The sequence below is a fragment of the Pipistrellus hanaki genome, assembly GCF_964339955.1.
Source record: "Pipistrellus hanaki genome assembly, chromosome: 5".
NCBI classification, from domain to species: domain Eukaryota; kingdom Metazoa; phylum Chordata; class Mammalia; order Chiroptera; family Vespertilionidae; genus Pipistrellus; species Pipistrellus hanaki.
The window spans coordinates 24,170,750-24,193,108 of NC_140507.1; the positions used below are offsets into that span (position 1 = coordinate 24,170,750).

At 42.4% G+C, this 22,359-nt stretch overlaps 1 protein-coding gene across 5 annotated transcripts in view; it reads right to left on the reverse strand.

Moving 5' to 3' along the window:
* Positions 1 to 22,359, reverse strand: part of ARHGAP26 (Rho GTPase activating protein 26) — a 407,506-nt gene that overhangs the window by 273,567 nt on the left and 111,580 nt on the right. For all 5 annotated transcript variants that reach the window (XM_084884972.1, XM_084884975.1, XM_084884973.1 and 2 more), the window contains exons 5-9: positions 20,535 to 20,636; positions 14,320 to 14,430; positions 6,879 to 6,983; positions 5,254 to 5,383; positions 1,607 to 1,707 (exon numbers count right to left, since the gene is read on the reverse strand). In XM_084884972.1, the coding sequence (XP_084741098.1) occupies positions 1,607 to 1,707; positions 5,254 to 5,383; positions 6,879 to 6,983; positions 14,320 to 14,430; positions 20,535 to 20,636 (549 nt within the window). The remainder of the gene's footprint in view (positions 1 to 1,606; positions 1,708 to 5,253; positions 5,384 to 6,878; positions 6,984 to 14,319; positions 14,431 to 20,534; positions 20,637 to 22,359) is intronic.

Below are 22,359 nucleotides of genomic sequence, written 5' to 3' on the forward strand. Positions count from 1 at the left end.
CCTTGGGGATGAAGAAGAGCAAGTGGGAAAAAACCTGTGTTCAGTCCTTAGCTCCCTAAAAGAACTGAGGGAAGCTAGTATGGCTAGAATTCCAGAGCAAGAGGAAAAGTGGAATGAGAAAGAGTTTGAGGAATGCAGCCGAAAGATCAGGCAGATTGTGGTCTGTATGCTGAGCGCTGTGGGGAAATAATGAAATATGTCAAATGAGGGAAGGAATAAGGTTAGCTTTGGGCTGCTGCACACCTCCTGCAGAAAGGAACCTCCTCTCACACTGCAGGATGCAGGGAAGTCTCTCTCACCAGAGATAAAAGACAGATCACATAAAAGGGAAATGTGATTACCGAGGAAAGGAGAGCCCTTGGAGCACAGCAAGGAACTCCCAACCAAGGAGCCTGCTGCAGCCTGAGTTCCAAATGTGGCCGCAGGAACATCCTCCAGCCCACCCACTCTTCATATAGTGTGACTCTGATACTCCTTCTCCCACTGAAAGGCAGTGTCTGCATCCTCTCCCACTGATTTTGGGTGGATTGGGTGGGCTTTGTGACTGCTTAAAAACAAAACAAAACAAAACATAGGACAGCCCTACCCAATTTGGCTCAATGGATAGAGCATCAGCCTGCGGACTAAAGGGTCCCAGGTTCGATTCCAGTCAAGGGCACATGCCCAGGTTATGGGCTCAATTCCCAGTGGGGTCATGCAGAAGACAACCAATCAATGACTCTTTCATCACTGATGTTTCTATCTCTCTCTCCCTCTTCCTTCCTCTCTGAAATCAATAAAAATATATTTTTAAAACAAACAAACATAGGACAAAAGTAAGGTAATATGACTTCTAAGAGTAGGTCATTTAAAAGCAATGCAGTCTATGTTTTCATTACTGGAATATTCACTCTTTAAACATTTAGCTTCCTAGTGGCCACCATGCTGTGAGGAAGCCCAAACTATGCCACATAGAGAGATCAGATAGACAGGCCCTGAGACTCCAGAGAAAGAGAGGGAAGAGAAGAAGGAGGTGGGGGGGGGGGGGGGCTATTCTCCCTTATTCTCCCCGGCCTTGAGCTGCTTCAGGTGTTTATTGTTCTAGCTGGAGTCACCATCTGATTGGAGCGCCAAGAAAAATCCTGAGCCCAAACCACCCAACCAAATGCTCAGCAAATTCCTGACCCACAGAAACTGTGAAAAATGCCAAGAAGACTGGTGTTGTTTTAAAAGTTGCTCAGTTTGGAGGTGAACGTTACACAGCAACAGATAACTGGAACATCTAAGCTGCCAAATGGCAGCCCTGTGAGTATCAAGTGAGAATGATGTAAATCCGTTTCACAGGGTGAGGTCATCCAAGAATTTCTAGCCTCTAAACACATTTGACACACTTAATCCTGCATATATGTGAAATCCAAGAATCTTTCTTGGTTGTAATTTCTAATATAACTTGGAGCTAAGACTAATTTTGTATAAGTTACTGTTTAGGGTACTATGCCTCCTGGAACTACTGTATAAAAACTAAGAAAATTAGAGTGGAATATTGGAGGTTCTACTTTATACAAGCATTGTCATTATTTGTTAGTCAAGCAAATCAAGTGTGAAATTAAAAAAAAAATTAACTCACCCCCTTTCCTCCTGACTTTTGGTCAAATGGTACCATGGTGATCTGTTTGGAATCCCGCTGATATGTACAGTAGTGCTTCACCCAAGAAGTTCCAAAGTGACCTGCAAAGTAATATTTTCCATAAAAAAAACTACATATGTCCACTGTGTGCCGGGGAGACATACAACCCGTAACCCACAATGCTCACCTACCCTTAACTTGTTTTTGGGTGCACTATATTCCCCACACCAGCTAGACTGGAACAGGCAGAAATCTGATCCCACGGGCTGGAAATGGAGCTTAGACAGGCTTTCCTCAGAGACCAAGGAAGACTGTTTCCCACTAAATGTTACAACCAATGGGTCTTAAAAATGTAAGGGAAGTAGAGGTTCCCTGGGGAAATTAATTCACTTTCCCATCATCAATCTCCACTTGAAGTTTTCTGTCTCTCCCCTGACAGCAGTAAGATGATTCTGGAAAGAACACAGAAAGGCTCCTCAAAGAGCTTGTCACTGCTCCCATCTGCTGCAATGACTTCATGTTTCCCACACAGCTGCTCTGCGACTATGTGCACAGACAGACAGGAGATTCTGACCTACTTCCAAGCCCCTAATTTCCACTTTAGCAGAACTCAAGAAGACTGAGAAGCAGAAAGAAAATACAGAGACCTCAGAGATACAGAATGGAATAACTGTAAGTGCCCAAATGTAAACTAAGGACTCTCCCTCAAAATTATCCCTCAGGAAAGATGGAGGTGCCCACCCCCTTCAAAGTTTAAGTCTCTGATTTTACCCAGTGCTTATTATTTTTTTTTAGCCTACAAGGACCTCAGCCAATACTGGTCTTAGATGTTTACAGAATCACATAGCAGAAGTTGTGAAAAATAATTATAATATGAATAGAGATTCTGCAGACATTTAATCATTATTTTTCAGGGTGTGACTGACCATTATAAGTGTTGGAGATTACTTAGTAAATTTAAAAAGCATTATGATAAGTGTCTGCATTAGAACATCAGCGTCAAATGAAAACACCAACCATTCTAATGTCTCCTTTTGTAGCTTCAAGAGAAAAAAAAAATTCAGTGATAGCACAACACCAAGATTCCAAAGTTGCTTGTATCTTGGACAATTTGAACATCAAAACAAATAAGGACAGTAATGAATTTAGCCTATAAATAAAATGGGAATCCATGAGTCCATACTGATAACAGGAAGATAGAGGGGTGAATGGGCAGATGGATAGGTGGATGGATGGATGGATGGGTGGGTGGGTGCATGGGTGGGTGGATAGATAGTAAAGATGAAAAGGAGGAAGGGGGGAGGGAAAGACGAAAGGAAGGAGGGGGGGAGGGGAGAGAAAGAGAGAGAGAGAGAGGCAGGCAAAGTGAAGTCACTTCCTTACAATATACTAAATGGCAACTGATAAATGTGGATGAGTGGGAGAGCTGAGAAATCACCATTTTGCAACCATTATAGTAAAGATCAGTTCAGGCAGAATTTTCAGTGGAAGCTGAGTCTATGGGGGACAGGGGTGGGGATATTAAACTATTTCTCCACAGATTGCTAATTAGTTACAAGGGAAAAATAGTGACTGTACAGGGAAGAAACCAGACAGTACCTCGAATAGGTGATCAAAATTTACATCACCACTGAGGGGCAAATGGCCACAGAGGAGAACACAGTGTTACCTGTGTAGGAGATAACCAGGGACACATAATCTGAATCTAATCTTGAGGAAACATTAGCTGAACCCACACTGAAGAATTACATATAGTCTTCAAAAATGTCATGCCATAAAAGACAAAGAAAAGCTGAGGAAGTTTTACAGATAAAGGAGACTAAAGTCATAACAACTACCCACAGTATGAGCTCCTGCCCTGGAGAAAAACAAATGCTGTGTAAGGGTATTTATATGGGGACAACTGACAAATTAGAATAGACAGTGTCATTTATATTAACTATCTTATCAATGTTAAATTTCCTGCATATGATAACTATGGTTACATAAAAGAATATCCTAATTTTTAGAAAACATACACTGAAGTAAAAGAACATGGTATATGCAACCTGTTCTCAAATGGTTCAGAAAAAACTAAAATTGTGTATGTACCTGTGACAATAATGTGCACACACACCCTTACAGAGAAAGAATGCTATATACGGGAAAATGATAAAAATTCATGCTTCAGGGTAAAGGTCATACAGTTGTTCTCTACAGTACTCTTGAAACCTTTTTTAAGTTTTGCATTATTTCAAATAATGTTACAAAAACTTTCTAAGAAAAAATAAAGATGTATCCCAATGATATGTTCTGGGCTACTGTGTTAGAGAAATAAAACGTGGAACCAATGATAATCAAGACATTAATGCTGAAAGAGCACGTGAAGTGTTTGAATAAAACTGTACAATGTACTGTGAGCGTGCAAAATTCAATACTAATTTTACCTATGTAAGTGAATAATATTAATAAATTAAGCATTATAAGAAATTGGACTGTATTTTTGCAGTCCTAAGAATTTATATTTTCAAGTTCACCTTAAATTCGGGGGGAATAGATCTCACTGGGCAAACAAGGCATCCCCTTACATCAGGTATATATGAAACACAGAACTAAAGTAGCTTGTTTCCTACAAACCTCAACTAGCTCGGCCCTATAAGAATAAGGGACATGAAGTTCTAATCACAACCAATGCTCCAACTTCCAACCACACTACTCCCCCTATTGTCCACAGGGAACAATTTTAAGCTCATGCAAATGTTTAGTAATCACTGAACAGAATAATCACTAAAACCAAGTGTTCTACTTCTGCTCCATCGGGAAGCTTCCAGGATGAAGATGTTTGTCTAACCCAAAATCAACAGGAGGACATAAAAGCACAAAACCGGGAAAAATCTGGGAGAAGTAATGTGCCCAGCCAAGAAAGCAGGAGTAGAAGACTATGAGAAAAGCTATTCTTCAAAGAAAACAATCTGCTAAACAATTTCCCCCTAGTATTGCTTGCATGAATCAAGCCTGGGAGTGCACAGCCCCTTCAGTCATAAAGCCTTCCCCTAGGCCTAGGGCATGAATTTGAGAGTCATTACTGAAAACTCCATGTCCCAGCACCTGGCATTTCTTTCCTGGCATCACACCAGTAAAGCAATGATGAGTCTTCTTCCTGGCTCTGGGAATGAGCTCTTGTTTCTATTTATCATAAAATGTAAGTGTTGGGATGACTTGAGGAGAAGAGGGAAAGCCCCATGGTTGTTTGGGCCTTGCTGAAACAAGTTTCAAATGAAAACAAAATCACTAAATTGTAAGTCCACCAAAGGATATGATTGCTAATGGACAGTTAGGTCTACCAGGCAAGATTTTCCCAAGTCCTCCATGCCAAAGGTATGGTGTTTAAAGCTAAACTAAGGGGACAGGCACCTCAAGAGTCGAGAGACATGAGGGAGAAAAGAAGCACGGTGGAACCTCACTGCATTCCAGTTACAAAGAAAACAGAACATGTCCCTTGGCTGTACACACCACCCTTCCCCTAGGAAACTGAACTAGGAAAATACTCTCATTCACCCAAACCTGTGTTTTCAAAACTTTTGGCCAGGCACCACCGGACACACCCTTCACCTTGTGGGCAAAAACCATGAGCACACCCCAAGCTGTTGGTCGCCACAGGCACTCACGTTTCTCCTGAACGTAGAGGTACCCTTCCATGGTGTAGGGACTGATGGTCTTGTGCTCAAGGGGATTCTCTTTCATTTTTTTCATCAGTGATTCCACTTCTGACCTGGTGCCTTCAAAGCGATTTCTTGTCTAGGATGAAAGGAATTATATTCAAGTCAAAAAAATAAAACCCTAACCCCACCTCTAGCAATTCAGAACCTCTACCAATAGAATTCTTATATCTAAAAATCAGATGATTTAGTTCTAAAGTCAGCCATCTAAGAATTAGGCAAATATTCAAGAAGTATGCTTTAGCCGCAAGGTCCTCTACCAGATTGTCTCTCAAACTGTAAGGACCATCAAAATCACGTAAGGAACTTGGAGTAAATGTAAATGCCCAGGCCTCACTCCTAAAGATGAAATGAGTACCTGTGGACCCAGATATGTGAATTTGAAATGAGCATCCAAGGTGATTCTGCTCCACAGGAGGGCCTGCCCCCAGCTCCCCTCAGGCCTGAGGGGCTCATCCTCCAGCTGCAGCCAATGTTGGTGGCTGATATCTCAGATGGTTCCCTCCTCCAAAGGGAGCTGCCTCAGAGGGATACTCCCTTTCCCAGGGCAGCCTGTACCCACCCAATGACTAGTCTGGGGACAAAAAGGGAAGATCCTCTTGCTTCTATTCTCACGGCTCCAAAGGCCATCCCTACTCCAGGGCACCAAGGGCACAGACTGAGGCCTCTGCCTCAACTGCATCTCAGCTCAACCTCTCCTGCAGGAACTTCACTCCCTCACAAGTATTTCTGCCAACACTGCTCCCTGTAAACCTGCTACGTGTAAATCTCCACTTCCGTTGGCCCTCTGAGGAAGCCAGCCAAAGGGGAAGCCATGCTTTGTGAAACCTTTTCCCAGACTCTGCAACTTCCTGTCAGAGTGAGCTGAAGGCTTCCAAAAGCCATGCAATACAACCCACATGGATGCATTTGGTTTCTTTTCTCCATAGGATCCTCTAGAGACAAAGATAACGTAGATACTAACATGGCCAGACATAATTAAGAAGGGGGCTCGGGCCCCAGGAACTGCTAACCAAAGAGCCTTGGGCAGGATTCTGAGCACCAAGAGGCCCCACTGTGTAAACCACACTGACTTGGATTTCCTCTCAGCATTACTAAGAGTTGAACAAGAGCACATCCTTTGAGCTGGAGGTCAGTATGTGTGCTCCACCCCCACTCCTACACACACACACACACACACACACACACACACACACACTCTGTGGCCAGGCAGCTAGATGCACAGAAGGGGGCTTGGCAGGGCTGGGTTGGGCTGGGCTGGGCTGGGCTGGGCCTTCCACTGCCAAAGGAAATCCTGACCCTGGTGCTACAGATTTAAAACATAATCAGCAGCAGCACTTCCGAAAACATAAATAGTGCTTTGAAATAATAGAGAATAGGATGATGTTCTAATCTGTGGCCACCAAGACCCTAGAAAAACTTGCCCCCATCTGCCCTTTGAACCAAGCAAGACCCACCCCCTCCCCCTTACCTGCATTCCATCCCAGATAAGTGCTCTCTATGCAACCAGAACCATAATGTGTTTTTTCCTTTCCTTAACCAAGGAAGGGAAGTCTGTCCCTTTGCCCACTCACATTCTGTATGCTAATGGTCAGCTGCATCTTGAAGTCGCTGAAATCCTTGGCCAGTTCATAACCGTGGTGATAGAAAGTGAAAAGTCCTTGCAAGAATGCCAGTAGCTGCAATGAGGTAGAAAGGCAGAGTTCACCATATATGTAGGCAAAAGAGGTTATTATGCAGTTGTATCTGAGTTCCCAACCCTGGTTGAAAATCTAGAATAAAGTAATAAAATGGCTATCACTTACTGACCACTATTTGTACTCCAGAAACAGTAACTTTATATGCACTGTCTCACGGAGCACTCACAGCAACCTATTAGGTACATACCACTGTTGTCTTCATTTTCATAATGAGGAGGTAGACTCAGAGAGGTCAAGTAACTTGCCCCAAAACACACAGTAAATGGCAGCCAGAATCTGAAGCCAGATCTCCTTGACACCAACACCCAAGCTCTTACCCTGTGAGCCTCACCACTTTTTAAGATAAACATTTCGTCAGAAAAGTGAAGACCAGAGCTCCAAGTTAGTCTTCTAATATGTTTATAATATCAGGTAACTGTGCAGAAGTATATGGTTACATTGATAACCAACAAGAAAGAAAGAAAAGGAAGTTGGTATATTCTGAGTCTGAAGTCTAACAGGCAAAGTCAAATCAAAAGAAATCATCCAGGTCAGACTTTAGCTCAAGTGTGCTTTTCAGCTTTCCCTCAACTATTCAAAAGTAAGCACTATGGATTCCTTTATTAAAATACTCCCATGTTCCCACATTTTCAGGTATGAAGGTTTCCCGAAATTCTCATTTAAATTTGCCTTGGGCTAAAGGTAAACCCATTCTTTGTTTAATCTTGTCTTTAGTGAAGAGTGCAAACATTTGTCCACTAAAATTCTTATAAGAGACCTTCATATACTTAAAAAACTATTAATGCCCTTGCCTGGACATTAATGCCCCTGCCAGCCTTCCCTTCTCCAGTGGAATAAACGTCCCTTCAGTCTTTTCTCTGGGCCTAGGTGCAAGCCTCAAGGCTGCCCTGGGCCCTCCCCGAGTTCCACGCATCTGGCCTCAGTTCCAAATCTCAATCTGAAAAAGGATTACAGTCAGAGCTTGAACAAGGTTTAGAAGATCCAGAACTTCACTCTATCCTAGGCTCAGTTTTACTGAATTTAGGGACCATACCTGTTCTAACTAGAACTTCAATGCCGACTCACATGTTCTAAATGGTCCACTCTGACCTCTCTGATCTGCCTCTACCACGTTACATCAGACACAGCTGCTTTACTTTATGTTGTGTTTAGTTTTTCTGTCCCTAAATGAAGATACCTTTACCTATTAACTGCGGTCTCACTTATGTTCACCTAAGTCTCCTTTTCTGAGAGTCAGCCCTAATAATGGGGGGACTCATTCCACACTACTACTCTCCCACCATGCTTGTGACAGAAATGGAAAGCACCAAGGTATGTGCAACGCTAACTGAGATCAGAGGAAAGACCTGTCTTTGGGCTGAGCCACAGGCCCAGCCCAGTTTACAAAGATCTCTGTACAAGAAGTCAGACAAAATCCAGCTTACAACGATGTGGTACCTTGACTCTCCACTGCCACTGCCCCTGCATCACCCATCCCCTGAGATCCTCATGGAAGCAGGGGGAGCAGGCATTGCTGGATCCTCTGGCTGCAGGAAAAAAATCATCTAGTGGCACCACAGACAGATCCCTAACCTAAGTCAATGAATGGGCGGTAAGGTACATGGAGTCACCAAAGACTAATGATAAACGCTTGCTTCGAGGATGGCCTAGCCTTTGGACTTACTCTATATAGAATACTTTTTTGAGAAGGCCCATACTTCTCCTTCTAGATGGCTCCAGTAATATACAAGAAGGGGCTCAGATGACAAACCTAGGGTTGGTTTTCACAATGAAAACTGTTCTAGCTCTTCCCTCCCTGCTGTCCTTGAATGCTGTGCCCATCACTTTTCCAAAGCACTGAACTATTCCCGACAGGAGAATAAACAGAAGATAAGCAGCTAGTTCTAAGGTCATTCCTCCCATTAGCTCTGATTTATCCTTCCCTTAAGTCAACAAAGCCTCTCTTGTGCAGAGCAATTAAATATCTCAAACAGCTCACTAAGATGCCACCTGGGCACACACAAAAGTGCTCCAAAGGCAGAGTTACCTATATTTATTTTGGTTTTCACTTCCTTTGGTATCATGCCTGGTCATCCATTTTTCTATGGAAAGTGATTCCTTAGACACTGCTACCTTTGGCCCATTTTCCCTTCCTTCTCCCCCATGAAGCATCTTTTCTCTTTACCCAACCTGCTGACATACCCTTCCCACAAACTGTATGAATCTTGAACCTGTTACCCAGTGAGAAATGAAAGTCCACTCCTGGAGGTGCCAGGCGAGGCCCGGAGAAGGACTCCAGAGATGGAAGGATCTGTCTGACTCAAAGAAATGTTTCTACTCAAACATACAGAGGAAGACCTTGCTGCAGCCTCACCTGCTTGTCAGACAAAAGAAGCCAGTACGACCACCGAGGCCCCTCCCTGAATAGTCACAGCACAACCAAGACCTTCCCACCTCCCTTTGCCTGCACCTCCATTGTTGTGTTCCTCAGGAAATACCTGTTTAAAAAAAACAAAACATTCCTAGCTGACAACATTGATCTAATTTATTTATTTTTAAGTAAGCAAAAATTTAACTCCTTCATTTTAGTGGGCTGCATCATGCTGGACTATCTGATAACTTTAGGCTGTTTCCATTCATAGAATAGAGCTACTGTGATGGGTTAAATTGAGTCCCCACCCCCTACAACCCTGCCCCTCCAGCCAAAAGATATGTTTAAGTCCTAAGTGCCATACCTCAAAATGTGATTTCATTTAGAAACGGGGTCCTTACAGAGGTAATCAAGTTAAAATGAAGCCATTGGGCCTTAATCTAAAAGGACTGGTATCCTTACAAAAGGGACACAGAGAAATTGGACACAGAAACTCACAGGGAAGATGAGGGATAGGACAGATGCATCTTCAATTTGAGGAATGACGAATACTGCCAGCAAACCACCAGAAACTGGGAAGAGGAAAGCAAGGATCATTTCCCTGCAGGTCTCAGAGGGAACATGCCCTATCAACACCTTGACCTTACACTTCTTGCCTTTTATGCTATGAGGCATTGCATTTCTGTTGCTCTAAGATACCTGGTTGTAGTACCTGTCTACAGGAAACCCAGCAAACTACTATAGCTGCCAAGAAGCATTCATTCATACAACAAAGGACAGACAGTAGTATGATAAAAAGCTGGGCTGGGTAGGTCATATAACTGTCTTTAGCTCATCTTTTACAGGAGAACAATAATGCTACCTACACTGGGCTGTGTACACATTGAGATTATCTATGAAATGGGCTTAGATTAGCACATGAGTGCCAGCAGGAGCTGTTCAGCAAGAGAGATAATCACACTGATGTGTTAGAAGATGCACTGTGCTAACAGCCTCCAGGCCGGACTGGAGAAGAGGGAACAGGACAGGATGCCACAGACCAAAGAAAAAGAACAAAGACCTGCCAAGAGGCAGGAGCAATGAGAAACGATAGAAGACACAATACGAGAACACTCAGGAGGTGGAACTCAAGAGGAGGCAGCATCTGACATGTGAGAATGAGTTCTCTGTGGCACTGGGTAACCTTCAATTATGAAAACTTGGGGAACAGACAGAGCAGGGCTTCACCTTCATAAGGTCAGTACATCATAATCTGTGATCCAAATGTCCAGAACATTTAGTACCTCAACAAGAAAATGAAGGCGTCCAGGGTGCACACACACAAAAAGATATGCGTATAGTTCAGACCCCAAAAGTCTGATTTTTCTTCCTTGGAACACTAAAATTATTTTTCTGTTTTCTGAAGGTCAATAACATTCTGGTACGTGAAATTACTATCTAAGAAACAAATGAGCATAGTCAATGGGCAAGGGAGCTCCTTGAGTGGTTAAAAGAGTCCTTTTATTGCAACCAATCAAACTATAAATACCAACCCATTTACTAACTGTGACCTTGAAGAAGTAAATAAATGTGCTTCCATTCCTTCATCTGAAGACAGATATAAAAATAGCACCTACCCTCCCAGATATTATAAGGACTGGATGCCAATGTAGGTAATGTATGTCATACCGGCACAGGACACCCAGTTTCAGCCAGTATCAATTGTTATTTCGTGTTTTTTTGTACAATGTAGGCCAGTGGCTCAAACTTTAATATGCAGCAGAATCACCTAAAGTTCTTACTAAAATACAGATTATTGAGCCCCACCTGCCAATTTGGGGCTTGGGTGGAGCCTGAGAATTTGTATTTCTAAGACTCTAAGGACCACTAATCTTGCCAGTGGCATTTTCCTTCCATGAGTCTTTTCCCCCTCTTCTCCGCAGCTCCTGAAACCACTGGCCTGTCTGGAAGCTGGTGTACTCACAAACGGGAACTCCTGTAGAAAAGTGATGGTCAACGTCTGCATCCTATGCCCAGCCTCTCAACTGACCCATTTAATTTAATGTGGGCAAGTCTCTTCAATCTAACATGAGACCAAAATTATTTTTTTTCCCATTAGGTTTCCAGGTGCCTCACCTTTACGACTTAAGGAACATCTGCAAATCACAATGGTTTTCTACTCTTTCAACTGTTCTGGCACTTCTCTACCATCCATCCTGTCCAACCTGGCACTAAACTGCCTGCTGCCTTGGCAATCCCTCTTCTGTATGCATCTTGTTTCCCCAGTGAGGCTGAGAGCTCTTCACATACAGCTGCTGGGTCTTCAGCATTTTCTATGGTAATCAATAAGTAAATGCTTTTAGATTTACTAAAAAACAATGACCTAATAATGCCCTCGCTGATTTGGCTAAGTGGTAGAGCATCGGCCTGCGGACTAAAGGGTTCCGGTTTCAATTCCAGTCAAGAGTACATATCCGGTTGGCAGGCTCAATCCTCAGTAGGGGGCATGCAGGAGGCAGCTAATCAATGATTCTCATCATTGATATTCCCATCTCTCTCTCCCTTTTCCTTCCTGTTTGAAATTAAAATTTATTTTTTAAAATAAAAATAAATAATTAATGATATGCTAATTAACAATTATGCAATAAATATATAAAATTGTGTGCTAATTAGGTTAGCTCTGTTCTAATCATCTTTTTTAAAAACATATTTTATTGATCTTTTACAGAGAGGAAGAGAGAGGGATAGAGAGCTAGAAACATCGATGAGAGAGAAACATCAACCAGCTGCCTCCTACACACACCCCCACCGGGAATGTGCCTGCAACCAATGTACATGCCCTTGACCGAAATTGAACCTGGGACCTTTCAGTCCACAGACCGACACTCTATCCACTGAGCCAAACCAGTTTCGGCTGTTCTAAGCATCTTACATGGACAACCTCAGTTAATCCTCATAACATCTTTATATGATTAAGGTGGTATCATTTACCCATTTTGCAGATAAGAGAACTGAGGCTCAGAGGAATAAATAACTTCCCAGAAGAAGACACAGCTAGAAAATGGCTGAGTTGGAATTTAAATCTAGGCAGTCTGGCTCTAGAGCGCTTAACAATGATGCTATACTGCCTCTCAAAAGACTCAAGAACTGGCATACTACAGCAGAATGCCAGTACATAGGAGGATGAAACCTTATAGATTTCTTGGGGGAGGGAGAGACAAACAGGAAAAGGAGGACGAGAAGGAGAAGAAGGAGGAAGAGGAGGAAAGCCCACCTAAATCAACAGATTCACCCAGCTGAGCCTAGCCTAGACTGGATGAACTCTACAGAGATATAAAAATAAATGCCTATTCTTATATGAGGTTTCTGTGGTTATTTATCAAACAGCAGTTGCTAAAAGATACAATATCTGATTCACTAGGAATACCTATTGCAAGACAAAAGTGGACATAAACACTAAGCTCAAAAATGTAGGATGGGCCAATTAAAATGCAACTTATCCAAATTAGGCAATTATAAAGTAATATTAATCAGCATAGTATACATAACATACTTTCCCCTCCCCCACTAGAAATTCTAGTAAAAGCAAAGAAAAATGCCAAAGGAAAATTCTGAGACAGCATTTTCATTCCTGCAGACCACAGGAAACAACCACAGGAAACCGTCTTCGGGGAAACCACCGATTGAAAGCCTGGCTTTCACACCTCTGTGCCCTAAGCAGGGAAACCAACAAGCTCGCTTTCTCTGACAGATGGCTTCTCCCACCTGGCACACCCCACTGTGGCAGAGACCACTGCTACCCTGTTTCCCCGAAAATAAGATAGTGTCTTATATTAATTCTTTCTCCCAAAGTTGCGCTAGGTCTTATTTTCGGAGAATGTCTTATTTTCAGGGAAATACAGTAGATAGGAAGCTGGCTCTAAAGTTTCCAATATTCAGATAAGAAGATTGAAGTAATTAAGGATTTTTAAAACTTTGCCCGACATGGTGGCCACGAGTGAAATTCCAGTATAGTAAAAGATGTCAGCATCAAATTCCAAAGCCATCTGGAGCCTTGAAAAAACTATCAGCAAGTCTACATGCCAAAAAGCATCCCAAAAGTTTATAAATTAGACACGGGGTACAAAACACTCTTTACTTTAAAAAAAAAAAAATAGTCATTTTCTTTCCATTTCTTATCGTTTTATTCTTATTTGCTTAAGAGAATTACTCTTTCTTAACTCTAGGTCGATAAGAATCTTATGTGGATAGAGATCCCAGGCTTGGGTCTAAATGAGAAGTTGCATTTTGAATGAAAAATGCAAGATCTGAAAGAGTTTTGAGTTGAAACCCTTATGATCTTCTGGTGTTTCTATGAAGCCTTCTGAACAGTGCCAGAGTGGGGTGGGGCAGCTTCATACATATAACTACAACCATGATGGGGTGGCCTAAACCAGAGCCAGACTTGTTCCCACACTACAACCTTTCATGGCCACGGAGACACTGCCCAAGTGTAAATCCCATCACAGTGCACCCAGTGACTCTGGTTATAACAAATAGAGTGCGAAATCACACTATAAAGCATCATTTAATGTATCAGTGGGATGAAGAGGTGCTTTGAACTCAGGAGGGAAAAGAGAAAGGTCTGTACATTCTCCCATTTCGTGGGTTACTACTACCTTTGGATTATTTGAGGGAAACAGGAAAGGGGGAGGGAGGAGGAAAATGTAATCACTATTGATTGGCAAGATGAAAACTCCACTCCTCCCTTATTGTCACTAATTCCACTGGCAAACCAGTCAGGGCAACTAGAAGAATGCACTACCACCGTACCTGGGGTTGTATTGGAATGACCACAGGAAAAACCCGGGGAGGCCAGACTGAGAAAGCTCTGTTCTTTACCAGAAGGCCCAGCATCGGGGCTTGGGCAACTTCTTCATCAATAGCTTAGATCGTTTGCCACCAAAGTAGTTGGAATAAGGGATGGGGATGAAAGCATCTACTTACAGGCTCCACGAACTCAAACATCTTCCTCTCTTGGACTTCCTGAACCTTGAAGACATACTCCAGGGATACTTCATAGAAATGCTGCCGGACCAGGTCCACTTGACTGTCTGCCTACAAATAGGGTGGAATTTCGGAGAAAAATCAAGTCACCTCCTAAGGAGAACATTCAACAAGCAGGCCAGAAAAATCTCTGAGGATAGCTTTTAAAAACAAATCAAACAGAAATAAGAGTAATGGTAATGGTTAGCTGAGCACTTAACTTTGTGCCAGGCGCTGTGCCCATACCTATACATATGTTACCTTATTCAAACCTCATTAATTATAGTTATTTAATACTCATGAAATTCCTAAAAAGATGATGCTATCATTTTCCTCTAATTTACAAGAGGAAAATGAAGTACAGGGCAGAGCTGGAACTTCTGTCCTGGTTGATATGCCTCCAAGGCTCTTGATTGTCTTTGAACCACTAGACCACATGTGTCAAACACAAGGCCCGCGGGCCAAATCCAGCCCGCCAGGCCTTGCAATGTGGCCCGCACCGCGCTGTCATCACTGCACTCCGCTGTCAGTTTATGACATTGTCAGTTTATGACTGTTCAGTAAACCATTCGGCCCGCGATTTAGGCTGGATTTTAGATTTTGGCCCCTTCTCTGATTGAGTTCGACACCCCTACACTAGACAGTACTGCCTCCCTACACTGACTTCCCTGCTGTCCTCTCGGCCAACTGAGACTGCAACTGTGAAAAGGGTCATTCCGACAATCGGCCAAGTGCCTCCTGCAGGCAGGCAGGATGAAGGAGCCAGAAGAAAAGTCCTCTGAGAAAAACAGCAGCGCCCAGCATCAGGCAGAGAGCTGGCAGAGCAAACGCCTGGGTTGGAGCTGCAGCTCTATCCTTTTCTAGCTGGTGAGACCGGCTCAAGTCCGTTGCTCTCCGGGTTTTTTCCCCACACCGAGAGGGTGGAAATGAAAATATCTGCCCTTGCTCTGAGCAGAGCCATTTCAAAGATAAAATGAGCTAAAGGATGCAAACAATTTGAAAACCAGGAAGGAGTTCTGTTATGGTATTATCAGCAGGGACATCAGAATAGATGGGTTTCTATCCCTGCTCCTACCTTAAACCAGCCACATGATCTCAGGCAGTTACATTCCTCTCCTAACTGCTCTCCCTGTTTTCATTCTCAATCCTTCCCTCCTCTTCCAATCCAGAATACCTTCCCTAAAATCTAATCAGATGTTCTCACAGTCCCTTCAATGCCTTCCTCTAGCCTCCACCATGGTCTGCAAGACCCAGTGTGACCTGCCCACCCGTCCCACTTCACCTCCTCCCACCCCAACCACTCTGGGCTCCTCGCTGTCCTCCAGCACTCCAAATTTCAGTCTTGTCTCAAAACTTTTGCACTTGGTGTCCCTTCTACCTGAAAAGCTCTTCCCCTAGATAAATATCCTTTTTTTTTTTTAACTACAGTGCACAATAAGAAATACCTTTGGCATTATAGCTAATAAATACCTATAATAATAAAAGCATAATATGCTAATTAGACCAGACATCCTTCCGGATGACCTTCCAGACAAACCCAGGCTACAAGAGAAGCCCGGGTCCCAGGTGCCTACTGGCAGCCAGAGGGAAGCCCAGGTCCTGGGTGCCAGAGAGAAGCCAGTGCCGGCAGCCAGGGGAAGGAAGGCCTACTCTTGTACAAATTTCATGCATAGGGCCTCTAGTACATTTATAATTAAATACAAAATACTTCCATATTTTTCATTCTGTCCCAGCCTACTCTACTTTATTTTATGACCCAGTCATTCAGGTTTCACTATTATGGACTACTACCCCAACTTTTCCCTTAGCTCACTCCTTCTCATCCTTCTGGTCTCCATTCAAGTGTTACCTATTCAGAGCAGCCTTTGTTGAGGACATTATTTTAGATGGGTTCCTCAGGGAGCCTCCATCTTCTCTCCCATTTTATTTCCTTATTATTATGTAACATTATTATTTATTCCTCTTTCCTTGTGTACTACTGATTACTGGAATATAAAGTCATAAGAGCAAAGACCTTGTCTCATTTTTCTACTTTTCTGTCCCAGTCCTCTGAGGGTGCCTGACCCATAGTAAAGCATTTAGCAGACACTTGAGGAATGACTGAATTGATCTCTATGTGGCCCTCAGGACCCCACTCTCAGAACAGACAGGTAACTGAATGTGATTCCAAAGGAAAAGGAAGAAAAATCCTAAATGGAATGGTATTTGTTTCCTGCGAATGCCCCCACTCATCTGAGTCAAAGAATTCACCACATCCTTAGCTCCCCCTGCAATGGAATCATAAGCCAGAATTCCAACCCACCCAGCAAGCCACTCAAGACTTCCCTGCTGCTTGAGAAACTAAATCTACCAGTTTGTCTGAGACCCACCAAACCATTCTGTGCTTCCTGGAAAAGAGACATTCTTCTAGAACGTAAGTTCCATGAAGGCAGGTCGCAAATTTCAATGCCACAATATACCCAATGCCTGAATAGACTTTTTCACAGAAGTGTGCAATGAATATCTATTGAACAAATATTGTCTTTGAAGTAGCTTCTGAACCACTAAAGAATACACTGATTTTTTTTTTAAAAGTCATCCACTAGATGGCAGCAGTGTCATTCCACATTGCTGCCCTATAATTTCACCTACCAGGGCTAGGGATGGGCTAGCATTTATAAGTATCGGTTTCAGAGCCTTGTAATCAGGGAACAGTTCTGGATAATCAAATGTGTATTAGGTGTTTAATAATGATCCTAAAAATTGATTTTTAAATAAACATTTAGTATCACTAAATAGCTGGAAGACCTTGAGCAAACTACTTGACTTCTACAAGAAGCTCAGTTCCTTCAAAGGTAAGTTCAGGAGGCTCAACCAGATGACCATCAAGGTCCCTCCATTTGGCCAGTTCTAGATGCTTGACACATGTTAATGACCATGGCAGGTAGGCAACAGAGCACCATTCCTCTCTTCTAAGACAGAGAGAGATGCAGAAGAGCTTACTGGGTTAAGGTAAAGGGCTCCACAGTCAGGAGCCAGGGTTCAAGTCCTCGCTGACCAACTACGGGCAGACTAGTAAACATCTCACCACCTCCATTTTGTTACATGTAAAATAATGGGAAAAAATCCGTACCACATAGGGTGGCTGTGAGGAGTTGAAAAGAGTCCATGTAAAATGCTCAACACAGTACCTGATACATGAATATGCATTCAACATTTGCCTTGGTCAGGGCTCACAAGATCTTTAGCTCACCCCTTGCCCTCAGTTTACTCAGGAGGTATGAAAGGGTAACAGACAAGAACACAAACAATAGTAACAAAGAGCATAATGAAAAAATATCCATGAAGATATATACTGGCAAAGCCTGTGCTATAGACTGAGTGCTGGTGTCCTTCCCCATCAATTCATATGTGAAACCTAATCCCAATGTGATGGCATCTGGAGGTGGAGCTTTTAGGGTGACTATGTCATGCGGTGAAGTCCTCATGAATGAGATTACTGCCCTTAAAAAAGAGACCTGGAGCTGAAATCCGTTAGGTTTAGTGGATAGAGCGTCGGCCTGCAGACTGAAGGGTCCCAAGTTCGATACCGGTCAAGGGCACATCCCCGGTGGGGGGGTGTGCAGGAGGCAACTGGTCCATGTTTCTCTCTCATTGATGTTTCTAAGTCTCTATCCCTCTCCCTTCCTCTCTGTAAAAAATCAATAATTTTTTTTTTTTTTTTTTTAGAGAGACCTGGAGAACTCCCTTACCCCTTCGTACCATGTAAGGCCATAGCAGGAAAACAGCTTTCTGTAAACCAGGAAGCAGGCCTCCCAGACACCAAATCTGCCAGAACCATAATCTTGGACTTCCCAACCTCCCGAATGGAGAGAAACAAATTTATGTTGCTTAAAAGCCATCCAGGCCATGGTATTCTGTTATAGCAGCTCTAATAGATGAGGGCAGTCAAGTGGAGCACCATCCAGCCTGACCAGTGTGACTCAGTTGGTTGGATGGTCATCCTATGCACCAGAAGGTTGAAGGTTCAATTCCAGGTCACGGCACATACCTAGGTTGCAGGTTTCAATCCCTAGTCAGGGAGCATAAAGGAGGCAATTGATCAATGTATCTCTACCCCCAACCTCGCTTCTTCTTCCTTCTCTAAAATCAATTTTTTTAAAAATTTAAAAAGAAATTAGCATTCAATTTGGGAAAGGGAGATGAAAAACAGGTCAGTCATAGAGATAATTCTCTGTATTTGTGTAGCAGCTATAATTTGTCTTCTCATGCATGAAGTAGGCAGGATAGGTATTCTATGAGTATTTTACAAAGGGACTACAGCTCAGAGATGAGTACTTATTCCAGGACAGAACCTAAGTGGAACTAATATATATTTATCCTGTATAATCACTTATCTAGGGCCGTGGCCAGCAAACTATGGCTCATGAGCCACATGCAGCTCTTTAGCCCTTTGAGTGTGGCTCTTCCACAAAATACCACAGCCTGGGCGAGTCTATTTTAAAGAAGTGATGTTAGAAGAAGTTTAAGTTTAAAAAATTTGGCTCTCAAAATTTTTTTTAGTCATTGTATTGTTGATATTTGGCTCTGTTGACTAATGAATGAGTTTGCCGACCACTGTCTTAGGGTATAAGTGCCCATATCCCCACGTGGAGTTGTGAATAGCATTTATATAACACGCAATGAAAATAAGCATTTCTTTAGCTTTCTCTGTCAAATAGATGTGCTATTTAAGAATTACCTCCTCACCCTAACCTGTTTGGCTCAGTGGAGAGAGCGTCGGCCTGCAGACTGAAACATCCCAGGTTCGATTCTGGTCAAGGGCATGTACGTTGGTTGTGGGCACATTCCCAGTATGGGGTGTGCAAGAGGCAGCTGATTTTGTACAGGAGGCAGCTGATCAATGTTTCTCTCTCAACGATGTTTCTATCTCTCTATCCCTCTCCCTTCCTCTCTGGAAAAAAAAAAAAAAATCAATAAAATGCATATTAAAAAAAAAAAAAAAAAAGAATCACCTCCTCATTCATTTGCTTTTACAGTTTGCAACAATTACTCGGTTGGTATTGGTTGGCTGGCCAGAACTGGTCTTCAAAGTCTACTATAAACACCAGTGGCTGGAGATGGTGCTGAGTTCTCATTGTTATTCAAACAATTGGTTTAAATACCCAAGCAAGGAGTCCTGCAAACCACACATTCCTAACCAAAGATGTCTAACAAATCCTGGTTGGGAGTGGATCAGACTCCAGTGTCTCCTGAGTTGGTCTTCATCTTTCAACTTTTGACCCTACCATCTTCATATGAACTTTCACTTCAAAAAAGTACTGGCATGCTATTTACTAAAAAAAAAAAAAAAAAAAAAAAAAAAAAAAGGAAATTTAAGAAAGAGGGCTACCTTGAAAACCATAGCTACTCTTTAGGTTACTTGAGAAGGGTCAGCAAATTGTTAAGAGTTAAATAAATAAAATGACATTCATGTAGCCAGATTTGGAGTTTCACTATGACTATCTCCCAGAAATGCAAACTCCCCTGCCACGTAAACCTCCATGAACAAAATAAACATGGTCACTGTGCCAGGGCTGCAAACTGGCTTTTCTTTCCAAGTCAATTATTTTTTTAAAAGACCCCATGCGAATCCAAAAAGTCTAGGGGCAGGTCAGAGAACTGACTTTTTTCAAACAAGGTTACCATCCACAAACCAAACGAGTAGTAATAAAGAAGTGCTAGGAAGAAAGAAAATATAAAAGAAAGAAAGAAAGAACAAAAGAAAAGTACTCATTGAAATAGATTTTTTTAAATTAATATTAATATTATGGAAGGATGACCAAAGCAATTCAGATGCTTTAACATTTCAAATCACTAATATAAGGCAAAAAGTCAAAGGTGACGTAATAGAGTATAGAATCAAGGTCAAGGGGGAAACAAGAAAGAGACTTCAGTTTAAGCAGAAGCACATTCTAGTGAGTAGAGCTCCCCAACAAGGAAGAGGGTGATCTTGACCAGCAGCATGTTCCTCTGGCCCTGACAGGCGGGACAGCCACCAAGGGAGTGTGTGGGTGGGATGACATAAAGGCCAACAAGGCATCGGTTTCTGAGGTCTCTTCCAAACCTAGGACTTTCTGGCAAAGAGTAACCAGTACATATCCACAGCACCATGTAAAATTAAACAGTTTATTCAGAATACTAGTAAAATTTCTTACCTCCTGAAGCTGAGATTCTTTCTTTTTGGAAGACAAATTCAAGTGTTTTTCTAAGATTCCACAATACTTCTCTGTCTCCTTGTCATACTTCTTTTTGGCTTCCTGGTAGGAAGAGAAAAAGATTAAAATGTTGCATGAACAAAAGCAAGCTGGGTCAATCTTTCTGCTCATCTTCATGGCTTCATTATTCCCTCAAACACAGAACAACAGCAGACAACCCTGCTCCTCCTCTTCAAATAGTACCCATTAACTCAAGCAATCGCCCATCAACAGCCAGACAGCTTTGAGTGTCTATCATTGAGGCAATGCCACAATGCCAGAAACAAGGTAAACACCAGTATTTCATAGAGACAAAGCCAGGACTCCACGGTCTAAGAACTTCAATTGTGAAACAGAAATTTCTAGTTTCTAACTCACAAGGAGGTTCAAAGCCAAATGAAGGAGGGAAGTTACCTATGAAGATAATCTCAGAGTAGAAGATCTATTTACAGCTTAAATGGGACAAGTCTAGACTTACGGAGATCCAGCTTTAATAGTGTTCAAAAAGTACTTATTGTAGAAACCCAAATATCCCTTGATGCAATAATATCACAATCAGGTATGTATTCTAAGGAATAAGCCAAAACCAAGAAGACGTTATCTCCACGAATGTGTCCACTGCAGCATCATTAATCACAGGAGAGAGAGAGAGAGAGAGAGAGAGAGAGAGAGAGAGAGAGAGAGCGAGCGCGAGCGCGAGAGAGAGAGAGAGCGCAACAGTGGCAGTAACATTGCTGCCCAAGGTTAGGATTTGCTATAATTCAAGTATAGAACATCCAACATATAGAACTGGGAAAGAACATCCAACATGTACAACTGGGAAGACAAGGCAGTAATATGGAAAATTTCTCACCACACAATGAAAAATAATAATAGCATGATATAACTTTGGTACATCCTATATTGAATATATATATATATATATATATATATATATATATCTACAGACAAAGATTAGATGGGAAGATACTTGATAGATGGGATAAAACTTGAGTTAAGGCAATGGGATAATGTGTGCTTTTGGCCCTCCATTCAGGATATTTTTTTTGTCTATCTTAATTGCTTTTAAAATAAAAAATAATATAAATACCATAATACACAATGATCCTTGCTATCCCACTATATCCTTGAGTCAGTGAGGTTCTATATTTATCTCCCATTTACAGATGAGAAAAACTTAGACCCAGGGACATTAACTTGTAACAAGCTGCAGAGAGTGACAGAGCTGGGATTCGAGCCCAGGACAAGCTGCCTCCAAAGCCCACGTTTCAACCACATTTGAGACACACTGTCACAGGTGTCTCTTCCTTCTATGTCCCACTCACTGGGGATGGGTGGGAAAGGGGGTGGGAGAAGGCTGGCACCGGCCTGCTCACCAGGATCAAATTTACATCTCAGTGCATTACTCCTGTTTTTTACGTATGTGGAGCCCACAGAGGATTTTTCTGCAATTCTAAGGCCTCTAACAGATGAAAAATTTTCGCAGCCAAATAAGAAAACTCAGAGACATCTCTATTCATTTAATAACAATATGACAGGAAACCACTCTGTGTTGGGCTCTTTTAGGCACTGAAATACAAGACAGCAGCAGTCTCTATCCTCATGGTGAGGATGCTCCAGGAGAAGAAACACAGCCACTGAACAAGTAAACAGCATAATCATGGACTGCCATAGTGCTGGGAAGGAACTAAACAGGGTCCAGTCACAGAGATTCTGCAGGTAGGGTGCTCAAAAGGGGCCCCAGTGCAGAGGGGTGGTAGAAGCTGAGACCTGCTGATACAGTGAG